We start from the raw sequence: 24,521 nt of genomic DNA, 5'->3' as shown, positions 1-24,521 counted from the left end.
TAAAGAATATGATCAAATTCTTACATTGGTTTGTCTACTTTTTCACAAAATGCTGAGAGTTAATGTTCACAATCAGTGTGAGGACTTTGTCAGGTTTTGTTAAGAGGTTTGTTTGCTTGTTTTTCTACTTCATGTCCTGCCACTTTGTCACTGCTACTTTGGGAGTGAAAGCTGGGGTACACCCTTAAGGGGCCATTTTCTTTGTTTTATGGGTTGCTAAGGCCAAAGAATTTATCAACAAGTAGCCCTTCTGCCGGTGATGGAACTCTTCATACTTAGCTAAGCTAGTCCCTGGAAGGCTTTCCAACATGATAGACTGACAGAAATTGCTTCTTACTGGCATCTTAATAACCCATTATCATATACTTCATGTACTAGGAGCAAAATCTTAATTCCTGCATCTGTGTAAGTTAAGATACTTCTTCCTTAAAAGATAGTCTTGTCACTATCCTAAAGACTTGGTTGGCTCAAATGAATGGAAGACCCAGGATGTCAGCATCACTTCTTAATTTCTTAAGAACAAAATAGCAATGAAGAGCTCTTAAGCAAGAGAGTTTCATTCAGCTAAATCTATTGGAGTTCTCTTTTTGTTAAACACCAACTCAGTCCCTATTTTTGTTGAATATTCTTCTATAGTGGCTTAATATATCTTCTTTTGATAACTGTTGAGTGACTTAGGAGTGCCTAATTTTGTTTCAACGTAGAACAGGAGTCAGGCCCCACCCCTAAAATTGTAACAAATATTCTATAAAATAAGAAGGAAGGTGTTTTACACTGTTCTACATTTTACAAAGTTAAAAAAGCAGCCTTACACATATTTAGTAAATAGTAGAATAAGAATGAGAACTCTAGTTGTGCAACTCCTACACCAAGTTATTCTTTCCATTCTATTAGTAGTGTTGCTGTTCCATACCAAAACATATATTATTGCATACTTTTTCTTCCTCTTATGATCTGTCCATTCTACCAAAAGAACAAATGTTATTAATATAGCTTAGTGATATTTCTTAGAAATGTTTAAGGTTGGGAGGAAAAACCTTAGCATAATTTTCTGGAATTATTCTTATGAATTATTCACTCTTAAAATCAGAGCATTCAGCAAATATGAAATCACTTAAAATACGTATGAAGAAGAACTGGCAAATCCTCAGTTCCTCCATGTTCTGGACTATACCTTTTGTTTAAAATATATTCTATTAATTATATCTGTTGGCTTCTGTGGGAGATGTAAAATTTAGATAAGATTCCTGCCCTTGTAGACCTTATTTCAAATTTAAGGGAATATAACACCCCTCCCCCCAAAACAAAAATTATTTTTACTGTCATTCAATTTTCAAATATATAACAAGAGAGAAAGAAATCTTGGTAATATGATTGGATTGTTGGAGTTAGGAAGATTCTGGTTCAAATTCTACCTTTGACACTTAATAAATCTTTGGTCCTGGGTCAGCTGTCCAAGATAAATCTATTGAATTGGTGATAAACTCATAAATTGATCCTTGATTCATTAATATGTTTTTCTGATCTAAGACAGTTGTCTGATCTCTAAATATTTAATGTGTTAGATTGTTTTATTTAGGTAAAAGAATGTGTTCAAGCCAGCTTCAAACCCAAGTCCCCTGATTCCCAACATTCTTTCCCACTCCAGGCTGCTTCAGTATTCATTTTTATTTCTGCTTTATTGCTATGTTTAGTTTTATGTAACTTATTATTTCAATCAATATAAAAACTGCTTTGTAATTTAAAGAAGTCAATTATTTTAAGTTCCATATTGAATTTGCTAATATTAAGACAATATTCTGTTTCTATTTAAATACATGGAACTATCATCGGGAATAAGGCTCTGACAACTATAAAGACTGATCTAGGGGCAGCTAGATTGTGCAGTGAATAAAGCACTGGTCCTGAATTCAGGAGGACTTGGGTTCAGACTCATAACACCTTCTGGCTGTGTGACTCTGAGCAAATCACTTAACCAAATTGCCTCAAAAAAAAAAAAAAAAAAAAAAAAAAAAAGCACTGATATAGTACTTATTTTGCTTGTCTTAGAAGAAAGTAGGAAATTTATATTATCTAATTTAAAAAGGAAATGAACTAGGATGAACTCAGATATGAAAACATAAAGCCCTTAAAAACTTTCTGAGCTATGTCCTGAAAAGATAAATAACTAAATGCCAAGATAAAAGAAGGGCATTGACTTTTTGTGAAACCGAGTTGGGTGTCAGGTGTGAGCCCTAGTAATCATATCAACTTTCACCCCTCTATATTAATTGCTATTAATTTGTTTCCTTATTAATTCTTATGTTGGCTTCCAAAGAATAAAGAGAGAATGTCTTGATAGTTCCTTATAAACTGATAGAAATGTACAATCTCTTTCCTATTCTAGCCAAAAAAATTTTTTTCTATAAGTTTTCACTCATCTGTCTCAGAGTTTGAACCTGGTCTCTTATACTTGGATAAACATAAGTGTTATTGTTCATATAGTAGAGTCACTTCTTTACTCTTCAAAAGCAGGAAAAAGAGTCGAATATTCTCAGCAATATCAACTCCTTGAATTGTAGAAAAGTCATTCACTTAGAATGATAATTTTCTTTGTAAGATCTTTTTACAAAATAATAGTTAAATGCAGATCCTCTACAGTGCCTCTTCAAACATAGATTGTAAACTATGTTTATCAGGAAAGAAGTTCTTTTCATCCTTTCTCTCTGTTCTTCAGTGGTCTCTCTCCTGTGACAGCTAGAGTGACAATTAAAAGCGACTTTCCAAGATTCAATTTCTATTATATTTTTCCCTTAATGTTATTCCTTCTTAAAGACATAGTCATAATATCCAAATCTGTGTTGGAGGGAATAACTTCCCCTAGGAGGCTAAGATGTGGTTACACAACAAGAAGTTGGAAAAAAATTAAAGTTGGTAAGGGTGTATAGTTTAAGTTACCAGTGATTTTAGATCCAGGTGAAGCTAAGTGTAGAGTGACTGTGAGGATAAATCTTAAAGTTTTAAAAGCAAAAACAGTGATCTTTATAAAGAAGGGATTATATGAGATATCTGAAAGACATAGAATGTATGTGCATGGAATAATAAACACTCTTAATCTTAAATCTAAGGAGCTAGTTTTCAATCCCATTCCTTAAGCATGTGTTGGTCAAGTCATTTAACTTCCCTGGGTTTCAGATTCTTCATCTGTTAAAAAAAAAAATAAAACAAACAAAAAGGCCCAGGGTCTTTTGAACTTTATGTTCTCTTACCTTTGAGCTCTAAATTCTTGATTCTTTGAGCTCTAAATTTACAATTCTGTGATCTTCTGAGGATGTAGCATTGAGCTAAAGTGGAAGAGAGTGCTATTAGGGGTAAAGAGACAAAGACAAAGAAAATATATTCCATAATTCTTGGACAGAAGTGTTCTGATCACTTTGAATCTTCACTCAATTCTTTTCTTGTGTGCCTTTTTTTTTTTTTTTTTGAGTAATGACTTGAATACCACAAAATATGTTTAATGAGATGCATTTAAAATGCTAGCTTTATTAGCCCTCCCAAAAAGGTAATATTTTTATTGTACTTTTAAAAGGGAATAAAAAATGATAGTTAAATTCTCACTTTCCCAAAGATTTATTTTTCTCTTTAAAAGGCAGTCACAGTGTCCATAGTTTGTGGGAGGAGTCATTGAAATTGGTGTTGCATAAATTGGATCTTGCACGATGGAAAGAACACTGTTTCAAGGCCCAATGATACAGGGTGTGGGGAGTGGTTTAAAGTAGTAGCAGGCAGAAATGAAAAAAATATCCCTGTGGATAGTTATATGAAATGAAGTACCACCTAGGAGTCTGAGGCCGAGTAGGAGAATTAGTTGGCTCTCCAACTAATATTCTGTCCTGGGGGGATCCCAGAGTTGAATGAATTTCTTGGAATTGGGTAGGAATAAACATTATATCTGTTGAGGAATATGTCCGTATCATTAGAAGTAAATATACTAGATTTGGATATAGTGACTGATGTTTATATAGTTCTCTGTTTGGATTTGATTTTCAAACTGAGTTTTACTTGTTTGATTTTCTGAGATTTGTACATCATCAACTTTAGACTTCCTTTCTAAGGACTTATGTATAGCTTTTTTGTTTGTTTTGTTTTTTAAAGTAAGACTAATGAACAATGGCTTTTTTTCATCCACATTTCTGTCGAGATGGATGTATACTTAACAGTCAATTATGTGCTTCTTTGGCCCATTCTATAAATGATTCTAGATGAAAAAGAAGCTAATTTTTGTCATGTGATTATTCTTGATCAATTAAATGAATGCACACATTGTGTATAATTGATACTTGAGAGCAAAGTATGTCTTTGTGTATATTTATAATTCTACTTTTACTGATTACAGACTAACAGTTTAAGAAATGTCTTAAGTTGCAGTCAGTTATTTTATAACTCAACATATGCTAACAATCACTTTTATGCAAAATTAGGCCAAAAACCCCCCCAAATCTACAGGTTAGACCTGTTAAATAGTTAAGATATACATAATTATATATAAATAGTGGTGACACCCTTGACCTCAAATTGCTGTTCAGCCTGAACCAAGGTTCAGGTTTCCCAGTTTAGAGCTGCAGCCATGGGAAAATTGTAGAATGGGTACAATATACCCAACAAATAATCACCTAAGCTTTATCTGAAAACCTCTAGAGAGAACAGTGGTGAGCACTAAGACAGTTCTAATTTTCAAAAAGCTAACAAGCCTAAATCAACAAGCCCTTTGACACCCTTTTTTCCTCTTTATACATTCTGGGGACAAACAAAACAAGTCTTTACCTTTTTTCACAAGGTGTAACTTTTGAAGACAGTTGTCAAGTCTTCTCCCTAAGTCTGTTCTTCTTTTTTTCCCAAGGAAACTGGGGCTAAGTCAGGGTCTGAGTTCAGCTTTGAACTCAGATCCTCCTGACTCTAGGGCCTTTATCAAACACTGTGCCACTTCACTGTCCCAATCTTGTCTTCTTAAAGCTAACTGTCCCTGTTTCACTAGAGAGCCACATGTTGTGAGGTCTTTAACCATTCTGGTATTCTTTCTCTGTATTCTTTCCAGTTTATAATCCTTCCTAAAAGGCCCCATGCAGAACTGAGCACAGTATTCCAGAAGTGATGGAACTTCTGCCCATGCACACACTCTCTCTCTGAATTCAACAAAACCAAAGTGGTATCTATTTTCGCTACTGTATCACCTTATAGAGGATACATGTAGCATTTGCAAGTCAATAAAATTTAGATTTTTTTTCCCCCAGATTAAACTGCCCAAGCCACTCCTTTATCTTGTATTTGAACAGTTGATTTAAAAAAAAAAAAATCAAAGCAGATGGCACAGCACCAGCCCTGGAATCAGGAGGATCTGAGTTCAAATTCACCCTCAGACACTTAATACTTCCTAGGTGTTTGACACTGGGCAAGTCACTCAACTTCTCCAAACAACTAAGAGTGTAAGTTGCAGAGAAAGTACAAACTTACTTTAGTAGTAGAAGTTTCTTACCAGAAGACAGAGGAAGGAATAAGCATTTATTAAATACCTTCTATATGCTAAGTACTTTACTAATATCTCATTTGATCCTTACAGCAACCCTGGGAGGTAGGTGCTATTATTAATCCCAGTTTTGTAGTTGAGGAAATTGAGGCAGAAAGGTAAGGATCACACAGCTATTAAATATGTCTTAGGCTAGATTTGAATTTGGGTATTCCTGACCAGGTCCAGTGTGCCACATAGCTGCACCAGGAACTCTTTATACCAATAGAGACTGGCCCCTATCCATCTATATAATTATTTGTAAAGAACTATCATTTTATTTGATACTATAATTTTAAAGAACCAGTTAACTTTAGATAGAGCCAAGTGTGCTTGGTGTGTTCCTTGAAGGAAATATTTTCATGAGTTAATAACAGTCAATAATATAATTCATAAACCCATAACTTTATTAATTTAGGTATATGTTATATGTATTTTTAATGAAGCTGCATCTTTGATACTAGGAAATAATATAATATAGAACAATAAATGATGAATAATTCATAAGATATCAAGCATGGTGAATTTTCCAACTGAAGTTTGTACCAAAGTTGGGGAAAAAATTGATTTATATAGGCCAGTACCATTCTTTTAATGTTATACCTCCCTTTAATGTTATAATGACATGACTATTGGACTTTCATATTCCACTATGAATAGGATTGTACAAGTAAAACAGAGAAATGTGGTATTTTTATTATTTTAAGTTTTCTTTTTATTGTTTTGGCCTCTTATTTTTTCCTCTTTACTCTGTTTTATTTATAGGTGTTGATTTTAAAATCAAAACAGTAGAGTTAAGGGGCAAGAAAATTAGATTACAAATCTGGTAAGTAAAACAGTGTGCACCTATGCATCTAGCAGTGTTTGTGTATATGTGTGTGTGTTGTTGTTATGGTTGTTTTTAACATGGATCCATGCTTGTCTAATAAAATTAAACTGTTCTAAGCTGATTTTCTGTATTTCCATTTTCTTCTTGTTACTTCATTTCAAAACATAAAGAATTTAGATTGCTTCTTACTTCCTTAGAAGTATTTCACACTTTATGTGTGAAAATATAGAGAATTAACCTAGAGAATACTGGAGACAGCACTGTAGTGAGAAAAGCACTGGTCTCAGGAGTAAGTAGCATTCTACCTGGTTATGTTTAGTCATGTGACTCAGCAGTATTTCTTAGTGAGACTCAGTTTCTTTAACAAAATTCTGTTAAATACTTTAAACTGTAAAGTGTCATGCAAATTAGGGCATCATAATCTTCATCATCATTATTATAAAATGAGACAACTTTTTGAAAAAAATAATTTAGTCAGATAAGACAGCATTCAACACTTTTGCCTTTCCTTACAAATAAGGCAATTTAGGAAAGTGGAAACTAAAGAGGCAGCATTTATTAGTTCTTTATTTTATTTCTTTGACATGCATAATAAAAATGCTATCCATAAAATAGTCCAAATGTTAATCTTTAAAATGTTATTTGTATTTATGTAAAATTTTGCAATACTTTCTAAGGAAAATCCCAATATTTAAAGCCATATCAGTCAGTTAAAAAGAAAGAGAAAATTGTCCCTAGGAAGAAGAGATACCTTTGAATGATATAGCATGTTTTGCAGTGAGTCATATGTAAGTAACCCTTCACACCATAATTTTGATGTTGTTTCATTGTGATTAAAAATCCCATTTATGTAGATTAGATGGCTAGAATCCAGTCTCAGGAAAGCTTTTTACCTTTTAATTTTAATATCATATTCTTTGATAATATTTTAGTATAACTTAAATTGCACCTATGACGAAAGCATAAACCAGCTCTCCTGCTACCTTTTAAACAACTAACTAACTGCCTTTTCTTTAACTTTTAACATTGCTTGATGCACAGATGGCATTTGAAACTACATCTAGCGCTGAAAGTTCTTTTGTGGAAAAGAAAAAGGAAATGAAATCTAGTGGTGGTTTAAAAAAGACACCATTGAGATTTTCTGTTATGCCATTTTATTTTTAATGACATAGATGCAGTATACTCAGCTTACTAACTCCTCTTGGCAGGTCAACCTCAACTCTGTTTGTCACATCATGTGTTTGTTTGCTTCCATCTGCGTTAATTGCTGCTTCATCTTTGGCATCATCGGTCACCTAATGCTTGAATGTTAGTGGCATGTCTTCATTCTTCATCTGTGTCCCTGTTTGGGACATAGCTACAGCAGAGCCAACATTGCTTGTCAGTGGCATCCTGGAATTGTCTGAGGTAATATTTTTTATTGGGGGGAGGGTCATTTGTAGATATCTGAAGCTCACTTTATTATTGTTGTTGTTGTTTTAAATTGTAAAAAAACAAACCTCAAATTTTTGTTTAAAATATCTTATGGAATTAGATCATGTTCAAAGAAATTTTGATCGGTGAATCAACATCATTTAAAAACAAGTAATATATAAAAATACTATTTTTTAAAAGCACCTTCAGAGGGAAAACTGAGAAAGATTTAAATTCCACCTTTTTAATGAAAGAATCCAAAAACAGTAAAAATAAAATAAAATAAAATTATTTTCCTGCATCAATTATTTTTTCTATAAGCATCTCTAAATAAAAAACTAGATTTTTTTTGAATCATATTTTTATTTTTTTTAAATAACTTTTTATTGACAGAACATATGCATGGGTAATTTTTTACAACATTGTCCCTTGCACTTACTTCTGTTCCAACTTTTCCCTTCCCTCCCTCCACCTCCTTCCCTAGATGACAGGCAGTCTTATACATGTTAAAGATGTTAAAATACATACTAGATACAATATATGTGTGCAGAACCATACAGTTCTCTTGTTGCACAAGAAGAATTGGATTCAGAAGGTAAGAATAACCTGGGAAGAAAAACAAAAATGCAAGTAGTCCACATTCATTTCCCAGTGTTCCTTCTCTGATTGTAGCTGATTTTGTCTATTATTGATCAAGTGGAACTGAATTAGATCTTCTCTTTGTCAAAAATATCCACTTCCATCAGAATACATCCTCATACAATATTGTTGTTGAAGTGTGTACTGGTTCTGCTCATTTCACTCAGCATCAGTTCATATAAAAAAACTTCATTTTAAAAACTTATTTTGCACAGCAATTACAAAACATAACACCCAGATGGGTACCTTAGGTATTTATGATGATATGAATGAGTTTGAGTTTTGTGAAAAGATCTTTTGAATCTTACAATTCTTATAATAAATCTTTTAAAGATTGATATGATTAATCATTGCAGGTACTTCCTTATTTTGGTGACTGCAGCCTATCTAAGACACTATTTGTCTTACATAATACGCTTAATATTTTAAAGGGAACATTTTTTTTAAATTAGTAGTGGATATTAATCAGATCCCTTAAATTGTCCCAGTATACTAAGGCAACACTATTTACTTACCACTATAATTACCTCTGTAAGACCACTTTATAATAATTATCTTTTGGTACTCTACAAACTTTGGCTAGAGACTAAGATGACCTTTATATTGAATTTCATTTTATGGGAGATAAATCGTTTTGGAATAAAAGTCTGTTGTACTCACTGATATTTAAGACACTACTGTTATAGGGTCATTCACAAAATCCCAACCTTATTTTATTTTATTTTATTTTATTTTTCCAACTTTATTTTTAAAATTTCTTTTTTTCTTATTCAAATTTGTAGACCTCCTGAAGTCTTATCCATGGATTCCTTAGATGTTTGTGGACCGTAGGTCCGGAACATTGTCTTTAGTGAGATCACTGAGATAGTTGGAAGTTCTGTGTTTAAATCCTGGCCTTGTCATTGACTAGTAGTATGATCTTGTCACTTTCTCTCTTTGGGTATCAGGTGTTTTTAATCTATAAAATCAGGGAATTATCTTCTATGGGTATAATAAACAAGATAAATTATATTTTGTGAATTAGATGCTCTGTAGTAAAGGTGAGCTGTTATTGAAAAAATTGATAATATTTATTTCAGTAGAAATTAATAAGGTTAATATTCAAGAAGTAGGAGATTAGTTTATTGTATTTAAGGTTCTTAAGTCCTTTTGAAGTCCATCAAAATATGTCTGCATTAGTCCTTCCCTTCCTGGGATCTCTCCACCATTTATTATCTTACAATTCTAGGACACAGTAGATCTTCTGACAAGCCAGCAATGATTTTTCCAGTTTGTGCCAAAATTTGGGCAGCTCCTTACCAAAAATTAAAGCCTCTTGTAGCTTTGGTTAAAATTTAACATCTTTCATTTACTAGATGATTTTTATATTATCTGAGTATAGATATTCTTCATCTAAGGTATATCTCATTTGCACATATTCTGCTTTTCCCTTGGATGGTACAGTGGATAGAATGTCAGTCCTGGAGTCAGGAGGACTCATCCTCCTGAGTTCAAATCCTGCCTTACACACTTACGGCTGTGTGACCCCAAGAAAGTCACTGTTTGCCTCAGTGCCCTCAACTGTAAAATGAACTGGGGAAGAAAATGCCAAGAAAAAACCCACATGGGATCACAGAGAGTCAGACCCTATTGAAATGACTGAAGGACTAGCATGAGACCTAATCAAGAAGAAAAGAATATTAGCTTTCATCCAATTTATCTAAGTTAGTGAAAAGTATGAATTATAAGATATATTAAAAAGATTAGCTGCTTTGTTCTTTTAAGTATATAGGAACTATAATCTTTTCCCAGTGTAGGGGACCTTCCAGAGTAAGAGATGAGCCTCGTTTGTATGAAACAGTTTGTTAGTCCTTAAAAATAGCCTGTTCTCCATCTATCAATGAAGGTCACAAGCCCCTGACACTGAGAGTCTTAATATGCTAGTTATGTAGTGTTCTGAATTTAAGTGACTTGACCAAAGACACACCCCAGTGTGTCACAGGGTGACTTTCCTACTTTATTCATTTGCTTTTCTAATTTTTTTTTTACCCACTAAATATTGCAATGCTAAATTTCAATGATGGTATACATTTTTCCCTATATTCTTAAACTTGTGTTTTTTTTTTCCTTCTCCCCCTCCCTTCTTTCCCTCGATTGTAATAGGTCTTTTATACCTCTTCATGTGATTTAATTTGTCCTGTTATACCCCCCTTTCCTCTTTTTCCAGTACAGACTTTTTTTCCACCTCTTAATATCTTTTTCTTGGATATCATTACGTCATAGGCCATTCATGATCACGCTCTCTCTGCTGCAGAGAAAGATACAATTTTCAAGAGTTACAGATATCATTTTCTCATCTAGGGTTGTAAACTGTTTAACTTTTAAATAATATATATTTTTCCCCTTTTTATCTTTCTGTGCTCATGAGTCCTATGTCTATAGTCCTATGTTTGTAGATTAAATTTTCTATGTTATGTTCTAATTTTTTCAATAGAAATGATTGAAAATCTCTTCATTGAAACTTCATTGCCTCCCCTGAAAGATGATGCTAAATCTCACTTGGTAGTTAATTCTTGGTTGTAACCTAGGTTCTTTGTCTTCCAGAATATGGTATTCCAGGCCCTCAGATCCTTTATTGTAGAAGCTGCCAGATCCTGTGTAACCCTGACTGTTGCATTTTGATATTTGAATTGTTTTTGTCTAGCAGCTTGCAATATTTTTTCCTTGAGATTATAGTTTTGGAGTTTCATAGCAATGTTCCTTGGGGTTTTCCTTGTGGGATCTCTTTCCAGAGGTGATCTATGGATTCTTTCAATGAGTATTTCCCCCTCTGTTGGTAGAATATTGGGGTAGTTTTCCTTAATGATCTCTTGAAGAATGCTATCCAGACTAATTTTTTGGTCATGGCCTTCAGGTAGGCCAATAATTTTCAAATTGTTTCTTCTGGTTCTATTATCCAAGTCTGCTATTTTTCCAATGAGGTATTTCACATTTTCTTCAATTTTTTTTCATTCTTTTTTAGTTTGTTTAACTGATTCTTGCTGTTCTCATAGAATCATTAGTTTCCATTTGCCCCATTCCAGTTTTTAATGTGTGATTTTCTTAGCTTTTATATCTCCTTCTATTTAGTTAATTCTACTTTGGAATGTGTTGTTTGCTTCAGTCCTTCAGTGCATTTTTTTTTTTTTTTTTTGCATTTGGCCAATTGTATTTTTTAAGGAATTTTTTTCTTCCTGTTTCAAGCTGTTGACTCTCTCATGCACACCTCTTAATTCTTTTGTCATTTTTTCTTCTACCTCTCATATTTGCCTTTTAAAGTCTTTTATGAGCACTTCCAAGAAGCCTCTTTGGACTCAAAACCAATCCATATCCTGGAGATTTCCTCTGTGGACATTCTGTCTTCTTCTGAGTTTATGTTTTGATCTATCACTAAAACAGTTTTCTATGGTTAAGGTTGTTTTCTGTTTCTTGCTAATTTTCTTTTCTTTTCTTTGGTATTTTCCTTATTTTTATGATGGAGCTTGCTCCTGACATAAAGGTGTTGCTGTCTCAAGCTTCCTGTGCAGTTCTGAACTTTGGCTTTGAGCACAGAAGACCCTTGTATTTACAGGATGTAGCTTTGCCTGTTCTTTTCAGGAAACAGCCTGTTTTTCCAGAGTTTGCCTTCTGAGCTGGGACAGGAAGCTGCTCTACTGATTTGCTCCTCTACTGAGCTGGGACTGAGGGTCTCAGTTGCTGATTTGCTGACTGACATTAAGACCCTCTCTCCCTGACTTTCAGAGTCTATCTGAGCTGGGTTGAACATACTTTTTACCTTAGTGAGACTGACCTTTCTTGAATTTTTTTCAATCTATCTTGAGTTGGAGAGTAGTTTCATTCTCTCAGTTTCAGTTCAGAGATTTGGTTTCATGTGGTTTTCAAGGGAAACTGGGAGAGCTCAAGCAGCTTCCAGACTTTACTCCCAGGCTGTTTTTTTCCCCCCTTTACCCCATTTCTGTGTTTTGGGAATAAGAGAAAAATAACTAACCTCTTCTATAGCACAATTTCCACAATAAAGAACTCTGTTAACATGATTGAAATCTCAGGATTGCTTTTTCTAGGCCACCCAATCTATAACTTCACTTGGATCAGTACCATTTCTCTACTCAAAAATAGGTATGTCAGCAAATCAGTTTTTATTTACTTGAATAGATAGATACTTTTGAAGGAAGAAGACGCACAGTCAATTTGCTTGATCATTGAACACTCGTTAATATAAGTGAAAGATTTCTTTTATGTTGAGGTTTCAAAAAAAATAAAATTTTAAGTCAGTTAACCAACTTAATCATCTTAGCTATTTCCTCACCATCCTTCTGTATAGCACCTTTATGCCTTCTAGGGAAAAGTTTATGATCCTATGAACAAAACTCATTTAGGCATCTCTTTGTATGAACTGAGTTAATTAGCTATGTTAAACCATCATTTTGTATCCTCATAGTAAAAACCATTTAAATTAGGATTAGTCACTGAAGTACTTTAAATAAATGTGTGGGAGTTTGGGGGGTTTTTAAAGAAATTTTATAATCAGGAGATTTGATTGATGTTTTGCTACCCACTTCAGTTCCTTCATTTGGCATCAAAGGCCTCTGCAAAGGACTGCACTAGAGAGGGGGGGGAAAGAGAAAGACTTAGGTGTTCAAATGAGATTTATTAAAGGATGTTCTGTACAGACAACTAGGTTTACAAGATAGAAATTGATTATTGAGGGTTATGAGTATTCCCAGGGAACTTTGTTTCCACATTGTCTGGCAATTGCCAAGAAGATAGTTATTAGTTGTTCTTTCAAGGGAGGTTTAAAGAGAATTGACGCACTGATAAATACCTTTTTTTTTTTTTTCTTAGAATTCTACTTTCAAGTCCTAACTCAGATTCGATAAGGCTGAGAGGAGTAACTTTCCAGTGCACAAAAATCGTAACAAGAGGAAATAGGTCTTAGATATTAAAATAGTTTAGGATAAATTGTGAATGCATGAATATATTCCCTAGAAAGAAATCCATGCATTTACACTCCTTCAATGAAGGATGTGTGACACCTGACATTACAGAAATTTTAACAAAGTAAAAATATCCTCAAAGACCATCTAAGAAAGATCATAGAAACCACAAACTAGTCTTTGTATTAAGGGGCCCTTAAATAACAGCATTGTAAAGCTATCAACTGGGTGACAGGGAGTGTATTTTTTAAAAATTTAAATTAGAAATGCTGTTATTGTAATTATGTTGATGGTGATTGACACATGCTGACATATTTTCAGGAAAGTTGAGATTGCTGCTTATCTTGATTAGCTATGTTATAGATTTGAAGAACTTTATTTTTTGGTCCTGCATCCAGTATCTTAAAACAATTTTTTTGAAAAATCCTCAACAATAAGAAGTAAATTAATAATCAATCAACAAGCATTTATGACATTTCTGTTATGTGTAAGACATTGGAGATATTAGGAATAAAAATGAAGCATTTTTTGTACTTGGTGAAATTAACATTTTTTGTACATACTTGCGTTCCTTGTATGTGATCAGATTACATTGTTTTCAATCACTTGTGCTATTATTTTTACATTGTTTCTAAGCTGTGTTTTGATTTTTTTTTTTTGGCATTTATTTTCAATATATTTTGTGAATGTTTCATTCATTTATTTACTTTTGCTACTGTCCCGCATTCATATTTCAATATGACATAGCATCAATATCATTGTTTAATGCCTTTAAGAAGAAAAAATTCACTCCGGATGTATTGTTGCTCTTTGTTCATAAGTCTTCCCATTCTAAATATACTTTTTAAAAAATGTGCCCTCTTCTACTTTAGTTGATAACTTTCCATCAAGGAAACCTCACTTTCTGAGGACTTTTCTGCCTTTTTTTGTTGACCATAATTATGAAGAAGAAATGTTACACTTTATAGACCCTCCCACCATATAGATTTTGGTATATAGAATTTATACCAAATATAGAGGACCTTGTTTTGTTCATATCTTATGAGTTGCAGAATCCTTGTGTCTATTTTACTGTTCTTTCCTAGGGACACAGCAGGTCAGGAGAGATTCAACAGCATTACCTCAGCTTATTACAGAAGTGCCAAGGGAATCATATTAGTGTACGATATTACAAAGAAAGAGACATTTGATGATCTACCTAAATGGATGAAAATGATTGATAAGGTAGGTTTTATATATTTCTCATAAAATAATATAAATTAACCATGTGGCTCTGTCTTTTAAAGATAAAAAAGTTTTATAATTATATATAATCCCCATCCTCCACCAAAAAAAAAAAAAAAAACCCTCTAGTTTTCTAAAGATAAAAGTTAAATAATAAGTTGATGTGTGGTTTTTTACCTTATTTCCTTTAACTGCCATCACTCCACCAAAAAATGCTTAGAGTTCTTTTAAAAATTAACTACAATTATGTGTTCTAAATGTAGTTGAAGTGGTGGTTGTCCACAACGGTGATTTCACCAATATAGGTGATTTCCTCTTTGAGTACTTCCTCCACTATTGAAGATCAGCAAACTCCTCTGTAGGATTAAAGTTGATGAATACTAAAAATTTATGGTTCCTGATCCTGTTAAGGCCAGCTTTCATCCATTCTATATATTTCACTCATACCTGTAGTGTAAAGTAAGATAATACATGTCCTGTTCATTTTAGTGAGCATACTATTAATTAATTAATATGTGCTTTCTTAAAAATAAAACAAAGCAAAAGAATTCTCTTTATTCTCCTCTTGTATCCAACAGTAATGGCTGGCTGTCTTTGCTTCTCTATGGCAGAAACAGTCTGTAGGTAATGTCACTTTAGGCATACCTAGGCAGTTAGTCATTATCCTGGGAGATTAGTATGCACCCACTTCATTGACTGCTTTTGTTTTGTGCTAAAGCCAGAACACACACATACTTGGGGAAGAGTTCCTTAGTCACACATTTTTATTTTTTTTCTCCCTCGCCCCCATCCCCTCCTCTAGATGGCAAGTAATCCAATATATGTATAATCCAATAATATGTATAAATATACAATATGTGTTAAACATATAAATATACGTATCTCCACAATTATCATGCTGCAAAAGAAAAATTAGATCAAAAAGGAAAAAATGAGAAAGAAAACAAAATGCAAGCAAATAACAAAAAAAGTGAATATTGTGATCCACCCTCAGTTTCCACAGTCCTCTCTGTGGGTGCAGATAGCTCTCTTCATCATAAGACCATTGGAATCACCTCGCTGCTGAAAAGAGCCAGAGCCATCAGAATTAATCATTGTATAATCTTGCTGTAGTCACACATTTTTATAATTGAAACAAAAAAGAAAAATGCTCAGTGTATTTGGAATTTTCAGAACTAAAGTGTCTCTTTATAACAAAGGACTTAAATCCATAGACTTTCAAGAGCCTAAATCTTTTTCTCTGAAAAAAAAAATGTTTTTAGGTTTCTAAAATTTAAATTACAAAATTTTAAACAATTGTTTGGAAGAAAACTCATATCTCCAGGTACAAAAAGTTATTTTGTTTTAATTCTGCAGTATGCCTCAGAAGATGCAGAACTCTTATTAGTTGGAAATAAGTTGGACTGTGAAACTGACAGAGAAATCACGAGACAACAAGGTGAAAAGGTAAGAGAATGGGCAACATTCTCAGGGGCATGAACTCAGAAGGATTAAAATGAATTGGAGCTTTAATTTAGCAGTATTATATTCAGCTTTTATAATTGATTTTCCCTTATATCTGGTTATTTAAATTCATCTAGAGATGGAAAAAATATTGCTTTGGCATACAGAATATTTATAATGCTGGTTTTCTTTCTTTTTTTTTTATTATAGCTTTTTATTTACAAGTTATATGTGCATGGGTAACTTTTCAGCGTTGACAATTGCAAAGCCTTTTGTTCTAACTTTGCCCCTCCTTCTCCCCTTCCCTACCCCCAGATGGCAGGTTGACCAATACATGTTAAATATGTTGAAGTATAAGTTAAATACAATATATGTATTCATGTCCAAACAGTTGTTTTGCTGTACAAAAAGAATCAGGCTTTGAAATGGTGTACAATTAGCCTGTGAAGGAAATCAAAAATGCAGGTGGACAAAAATAGGAGTATTGGGAATTCTATGTAGTGGTTCATAGTCATCTCCCAGAGTTCTTTTGCTGGGTGTAGCTGGTTCAGTTCATTATTGCTCTATTGGAACTGATTTGGTTCATCTCATTGTTGAAAGATCATCATGTAGTGTTGTTGTTGAAGTGTGTAATGATCTCTTGGTTCACTCAGCTTCAGTTTGTGTAAGTCTGTCCAGGCCTTTCTGAAACCATTCTGTTGGTCATTTCTTGCAGAACAATAATATTCTATAATATTCATATACCACAATTTATTCAGCCATTCTCCAATTGATGGACATCCACTCAGATTCCAGTTTCTGGCCGCTACAAAGAGGGCTGCTACAAACATTCTTGCACATACAGGTCCTTTGCCCTTTTTCAATATCTCTTTGGGATTAAGCCCAGTAATAACATTGCTGGATCAAAGGGTATGCACAGTTTGATAACTTTTTGAGCATAGTTCCAAATCATTCTCCAATAATACTGGTTTTATATTACTTGGCCTTTCATTTTAAATATTTTTATAGGTCCTATAATATTTTGAAGAAATTTTACTTTGGTCATGCTTTCTTAGACTTTTTTTCTAACCCATTCTAAGCTATTCAAGCTTTTATGAATTTATAAAGTTTACCAAATTTTATCACGTTTAATTTAATGAAAATTTTTACTCTTAGAATATTACCACTTGTTTTTGCTTAGTATATAAAAATTTTAGAAAAAGTTTAATCTTATTTTACAGATGAGGAATTGAATTACAAAAGCTTTAAATGAATTACGTATCTATGGTCATGCAGCTAAGTAATACGTGAACTAATGTTAAAACATAAGTCTATCATGTTGCTGCCAACAATTAAAAATTTGGGTTTTTAATGTTTTTTTTTTTTTTTAATCTCTTTGCATTAGTTTGCACAACAGATAACTGGGATGAGATTCTGTGAAGCAAGTGCCAAGGATAATTTCAATGTGGATGAGATATTTCTAAAACTTGTTGATGATATTCTCAAAAAGGTAAGGTTTTTTTTTGTTGTTTGTTCGTTTGTTTTTTGTTATTCACAACTGGATATGAAACCTAAACTTTACTCTTTGCCATGACTTAGTTTAAAGACTTTAATGTGGAAATTAAAATTCTCATAGTTGTTTTGAATGATCAGAATCTATTGTCATTGATCTGCACTTTAAATATCACTGAAGATATAGCCTTTGAGCCACTTAGACCAAATAAGAATTTACAGTGCGGGTCAGAACTAATATGTAACACATTTCTACAAGTGCTTGGAATATTGAGATATTAATAGAATAACCAGACATGATAAAAGGAACATGAGGTTATGTTTCCTCCATTTTTTTTTCCTTACTTGAATTGAAAAGTATTCATTATATAGTATCTCAGTAAAGTATGATCTTTAGACTTCTTAATTATTTAGTCTTCATAAAGTGATGGTCATCTTTCCATTATTTCTGATTTTTTTAAAAAGAATATTATACACACAAACAAGATTAAAAGGGAAGTACAAAGTTGGAAAAATATGTTTACAGCCAATGTTTCTGATAAAGGTCTCATTTCTAAAATATATAAAGAACTGTGTCAAATTTATAATAATACAAGTCATTCCCCAGTTGATAAATGGTCAAAGGATATGAATAGACAATTTTTAGGTGGTGAAATTAAAACCATCTCATAGTCATATGAAAAAATTACTAGATTAGATTAGAGAATTTGATTAATTAGATAAATGCAAATTAAAACAACTCTGAGCTACCACTTCATACTTCTCAGATTGGTTAAGATGATCTGAAATGATAAATGTTGGAGGATATGTGGAAGAACTGTGACCCTAATGCATTGTTTGTGAAGTTGTGAAATGATCCATCCATTCTGAAGAACAATTTAGAACTGTACCCAAAGGACTATAAAACTGCATTATGTTTGACCTAGCAGTGCCATTATTGGGTCTGTATCCCAAGGAAATCATAAAGAACATGTACAAAAATGTTTGTAGCAGCCCTTTTTTGTGGAGCAAAGAATTGGAAAATGAACAAATGCCTATCAATTGGGGAATGGCTAAATAAGTTGTGGCATAAGAAAGTAATAGAATATTATTGTTTTATAAAAAAATAATGAACAAGCTGATTTTAGAAAGGCTAAAAAAGATTTACATGAACTGATGCTGAGGGAAACCAGCAAAACTAGGAATATATCATATAGAATAAAAAAAAGAATGTGCAATGATCAACTATGAAAGATTTGGTTCTTCTCAGAAGTTCATTGATCTAAAGCTATCCCAATAGATAGAAAATGCTGTCTGTATCCAAAAAGAGAAGCATGGAGATTGAATACAAATCAACAAATTTTATGTTCACTTCTCTTTTGTTTTTTTCCTCTCTTGTGGTTTTTCCTTTTTTGTTCTGATTTTTCTCTCCCGACATGATTCATATAGAAATGTGTGTTTAAAAAGTTAATATACATGTATAACCAGAAAAAAAAACTACATTTTTTCTTAAAAAAAAAAGAAAGAAAGAAAGAATATTATGTAGCATGAAGGTATTTGACTTTCATGGAGTTATTGTTTTTGTTGATTACATTTATACTCAAAAGATTAAAATGTCTATTTAACCAGTGGTATTGTAACTTGTGTGAAATCTTTTTAGATTCGAACATAATTTCAAAATTTTTGAACAAATTCATGGGTCTCAAAACCTGTCTATAAAGGCAATTATAGTAATATACTTTAGTGGAACATAACCTCATCAGTATGGCTTTTTATTCCACAAATATAAGCAATAGCCAATCCCAGCGCCTTCTTATCCTGAATGATTTGTGTTTCTTAGCTCCTTTACTTTCATTTCTAACACTCCACCACCATCATGTATCATGGTGCTGCATTGGACTGGGCCATATATTTTTGATATGTTTCATTTTGTTAATTCCTGGTAATGAGACTGTCCGTGTGTCACTAGACTTAACCTCAGAGCACAGACCAGGCCTGTTGCTCAGATTTAATAATGACTATGGAACTATCAGAGTGGACATTACACTAGGATGGCCTTCAAGATCCGAAAGTAATTTTCATACCACAGGGAATTGACAGTGGAGATGTAATGATTATAAGCCAATCCAGTGCAATGCAGTTTCTTTCTTTACCAGTGTACCAAATTATCTTTCTTTTATGATTTTATAAAATACATATTTCAGTTAAGCCAAAAAGTAATTGAAACACTGCTCTTAACTTTTGCCCCCAGAGTAATGAACCAAATGGGCTTTATTTTGTTATGAGGCTGAGCTTCTCATAGTCTTTTTTTTTTTTTTTTTTTTTTTAAACCTTGCACACTGTAAAGGTCAGTCAGTGGGAGTTAACAGACCTTGTTTGGGGTTATAAAGCAGCTCTTATTTATTTGGGAATTAGTGATTTTTCACTTCTGTTTAATTTTTACTATTTGAAAAACTATATTTAAAGAGAACTTTCTTAAATATTTAAGCATTCTTTCCCTCTGGTCTTCTAGATGCCTCTGGATGTTTTAAGAAATGAATTATCCAACAGTATCCTTTCCTTGCAACCAGAACCAGAAATACCACCAGAACTGCCTCCACCAAGACCACATGTCCGTTGCTGTTGATTTGCTTCTTAGGGACATAATAAAATAAAAAGATTTTTGGGAAGGGAAAGAATAACTGTTCGACTCTGCACTACAATCATTTTGACAATTTCATGTCGCACTTTGTTATCCAAGTCAGAGCTACACACTAACCTGTAAATATGCAAATATTTAATCCTGTGTAGGATTTAACTATGTTATACATTTCACACACACACACACATACACACACATACATTTGTATATTTTCTTCATTATCTCAGTGTTAATAAATATTGTGTAGGCACTGGGGAAACTGCAGTACTCCTGATATAAAGGAGTGGGAGAAGTGAAATCTATAATACTTCAAATAAATGTTTTAATAGTTATTGTCAATTATATTAAAATGGCAGAAATTATTCTGGTATGAAGAGAGTATTTGGTGCTTTGCTAACTATTTTAAAGATAAATTTGTAAAAACTGAAGAATTTTTTGAATAAAGATTCCATAAGTCATGTTTTTTTTTTTTTTTCTTTATTCAAAAGACTTTTTCAGCTGTAGCATCTTTGTAGCATTGGAATGGTTCTGCAGCAAAGCAAAAATCCATTTGATTTCCATCCTTTAAAAAATATTTATTAATAGTATGTTAATAATGATAGCATATCACTAGACTTAGAGATATTGGGCTTGACTTAGACCTAAGACAGCAATATTGCTGTCATAGTTTCTTAATGAACAGACTGTACACTATATGCCACAGAGATCAAGTAAAAAATGTATTTGAAACTATTACAGATGTTAAAATAACTCTGTTGTCCTAAGCAAATCCTGTTTAAAGGAATTTTTTGAAGATACCTTTCCTATATCAAGGAACATACATGTATTTGCCTGATATCTTGGTTCTTTTTAATGTTAGACACAAATTTAAAAAAAAAGCTTTTTAAAAAAAAAAAAAGTGAAGCTTATGTTCTGTCCAGCATATATTGTTCTCTATTTTTGGGGGAGGTCAATAGGGTGGGGGAGTCTGATAATGAATTTGTGAACTCTATCTTTGGTATATCTTTTATTAAGCTGCACTTTGTTTAGTTAAAGTAAATAAGTAGTAACATATTTGAATAACTTTGAGTGTCTTGAATGTTGTGGCATTGAAAAGCATTGTGGTCTTTCTAAACTAATGAAGTCCAAATAAAATTTTGTATTTATGAATGACAATGGAATTGCTGCCATTATTTGTGTTTATATTATGTATATATTATGATGGCTAAGAGAAAACATCCTTTATGAAGAATAAATTTTGTACTTTAAATGTTTTATTACAGAAAAATATTATTCCTAGGAAAGACATAGATGTATGTGCTAATACTTCAAAATATCTGTAATTGCATTGAATACTCCTTGTCTATATAAATAAACTTTATAAACAGCCACTTTAGACATTCTTTGGTTGAAAAGGAATCACCTTGGTGGTCAATCATCTCTTCTAGTTCTGACCCACTTCCCCAGCCTCATTACAGTTTACTCCATCGCACGCTCTTGCTGCCCTTACACATAACACCTCATTTCCCGTCTCTATACCTTTGCACAGATTGTCTGCCTCATGCCTGGAATGCATTCGCTCTTCACCTCTGTGCTTAAGAATCTCTAATTTCCTTTAAAGCTCATCTCAAATACCACTTTCTCTAAGGCTTTTCCGATCACCCCATTGCCAATGTCTTCTCTCCCAAAAGGTCATGTATTTATTTTGTATGTTTTATCTATACTTATATGTGTATATATCATATCCTCTCCCTCTTTCTTTGTAGAATGTAAGCTCTTGGAGGGCAGGAACTATTTCATTTGTCTTTGTGACCCCAGCCCAGCTAGCACACTGCCTTGTACATAGGGACTTAATAAATGCTTGTTGACTGACACCTCAGTGTCATCCTGGTGTCATCCTTGACTTTTCACTCTCAACCATGTATTGAGTCATTTGCCAAATTTTGTCTCATCCTTCTTCACAACATTGATCAGATATCTATCCCTTTCACTTACAGCCACTTCTGCCCTTCTGACTTCTAACCTGGGCTATTGCAACAGTCTCCTCCTAATTAATCTTTGCACCTCAACTCTCCTCATGCATGACTCTCAAAGTACTTACTAAAAGGCAGACCTGATTGGCGTCTCCTCCTCCCCCTAAATATCTAAGGTTTCCCTATTACCTCTAGGAGCAACTATAAACTTCCGTCTAGCATTGAAAGTTCTTCTCAGCCTGGTTTCTTTCTTTTACACATTTCTCACAAGTTACTCAGCTTCCTGTCTTCTGTGGTCCAGTTGTAGGCTTGAGGGAGGTGGCATGGTGCTGAACTTTCAAGGAAGACTTGAATTTGAATCCTGTCTCAAGACACCAACCCTGTGCAAATCACTTAACCTCAGCCTAAATTTCCTCCTCTGTAAAATGGGGGAAGTCTGAATCACATCTATCTCACCGGCTTATAGTTAGGATTAAATGAAACAATGCATACTTTTCAAACTTTAAAGCCTTAATATACATGCTAGTCACATTGGTCTGTTTGCTCTTCCTCCTACAATATTTAGTAACTTAATATTCAAAATTCAAAAAAATTTTATTATGAGAAAAGGAACCTAGAGCGAAGTGACTTGTGCCAATAGTTACACAACTTACAGAATTCAGTCACAGGTCCTCTGTGTCCAGTATTCTTTCAACAATACCCTGCACAACCGTTAAATAACAACCCACCAGCCTGAATCCAAAGCTGAGCCTTGGATACTAGCTCCTGATAATTATATCTTGTACAGAATACAAGGAAACAAGAGACAGGTGTGTCCTATCACACGTCTTCTGCCTATTTCTAGCCTCCTGTGGAAAACCATCATTCAATCAAACCTGTCTCCTGCTCCTGAAGTAAAGGATAAGAGGGCATTTTTCATTCAGTTTCCAGCCTGATCTCCTTCCTCAGGGAAGAAGAGTTATGACCACTCATGCTCTTAAGTTCTTGTTCCTTCCAACTGTCTACCCTAAGATGGTAATGCTATTACTTTGAAGGTCTTTCTGAATTTTTCACTTAATTATTAACAACTCCTACCTGGCCATATCCTCCCCATCCCAGTGATTCTGAATCCCTGCAGGCCCAGCATCCAAATTCCACTTCCCATTACTGACTCCTTTCCTTTCCCCCTCAAATTTTCCTTCCCCCAGAGTCTCAAAATCTACCAGATACCGTGCCTTTTGGAATGCCTGTTCCATAAGCAACAAATTCTTTTTTATTTCTTTCCTATTCTTAACATTTGGTTCACACGGAGACCTGGCTTCCTCTTGATGACACAGCAGTCTCCTTGATCAACTTCTCTATCATTGATTGCACTTTGACTCAGGTCAACTGGGGGAGAGGGGTGGGTGTTAGAGTACTTGTTGCCTATTTCTAATTCCTGGTTCTCCTACAATCATCACTCAGTCACTTTCTTTGAGGTTCATGCAGTTCACATCTACCACTCAATCAAAAAATCCTATTACTATTCTTTCTCTACAGACTTAGAGGGCAATTCTTTCTCAATGAATTCAGTACTCCACTCTCTCCTCCAATTCTGGCTCTCATACTATGGGACTTACATGTATATAATACACCCTTTGTACTTCAACATTTCAGTTCTTCATTCTCCCTGACCTATTCTTCTACTCAACACAGAGTCATACTCTTGATTTTGCTGTCACCCAATAATGCACCACCTCGACGTTCGGCTACCATCTTAGTACAAGCTCTTATCTCCTTGTGCCAGATCCGTTGCAACAGTCTGCTGGTAGATCAGCTCTCCACAAGTCTGTTCTCACTCTAGTTGTCCTCTCAGTAGCCAGAGGTTTTCCTAAAGCACAGATCTGACCATGTCACCCTTTCCTATTCAGTATAATCCTCACCTCTGTCTCTTTACTTTTCTGGATTCCTTCAACTCCCAGCTAAATTCCTATTCAAGTCCTATTTCTCATATATCCTGGCTCTATATCCCTGATCTAGTCATTTTAAATTAATTTCTTAGTGATTTAGCTTTCTTATAAGTTGCAGTTATAATGCTATGGAGTAGTAGTTGCTGTAAAAAGATAAGTAGTTTTGTATCCCAAGAACTTTGCATCGTGCTTGGCACATAGCAGACACTTAGTAAGTTTAGGAAGATCAAGAGAGATTTCATTTCAAAGGCAGCAACTTGAGTTGAGCCTCAAAGGAAACTAGAAATTCTTAGAGGAAGGGTTTTCCAAGCATGAAGGACAGATGATGGTCTAGAGGTGAGAAATAGGGGGAGCCATGCAGAGGAGCTGTAAAGTGAGCTGTTTGGTTAGACTCTTATGGATATGAAGGAACATAATATGTAATTGGCCTGGAAAAGTAGGTTGGGGCCAGGTTTCGAAAGCCTTTTAATGCCAGAGTTTACATTTGA

At 33.7% G+C, this 24,521-nt stretch overlaps 1 protein-coding gene across 2 annotated transcripts in view; it reads left to right on the top strand.

Moving 5' to 3' along the window:
- The window catches only part of RAB12 (RAB12, member RAS oncogene family), a 32,447-nt gene extending 11,139 nt beyond the window's left edge, over window positions 1–21,308 (top strand). For both annotated transcript variants that reach the window (XM_074275207.1, XM_074275218.1), the window contains 5 exons: window positions 6,308–6,368; window positions 14,461–14,599; window positions 15,956–16,045; window positions 17,427–17,531; window positions 20,025–21,308. In XM_074275207.1, the coding sequence (XP_074131308.1) occupies window positions 6,308–6,368; window positions 14,461–14,599; window positions 15,956–16,045; window positions 17,427–17,531; window positions 20,025–20,138 (509 nt within the window). In that variant the 3' untranslated portion in view covers window positions 20,139–21,308. The remainder of the gene's footprint in view (window positions 1–6,307; window positions 6,369–14,460; window positions 14,600–15,955; window positions 16,046–17,426; window positions 17,532–20,024) is intronic.
- The last annotated feature ends 3,213 nt before the right edge of the window (window positions 21,309–24,521 follow it).

Source organism: Sminthopsis crassicaudata, chromosome 1 (assembly GCF_048593235.1).
Source record: "Sminthopsis crassicaudata isolate SCR6 chromosome 1, ASM4859323v1, whole genome shotgun sequence".
In the NCBI taxonomy this organism is placed as follows: domain Eukaryota; kingdom Metazoa; phylum Chordata; class Mammalia; order Dasyuromorphia; family Dasyuridae; genus Sminthopsis; species Sminthopsis crassicaudata.
This window is presented reverse-complemented; position numbering and strand designations above follow the sequence as displayed.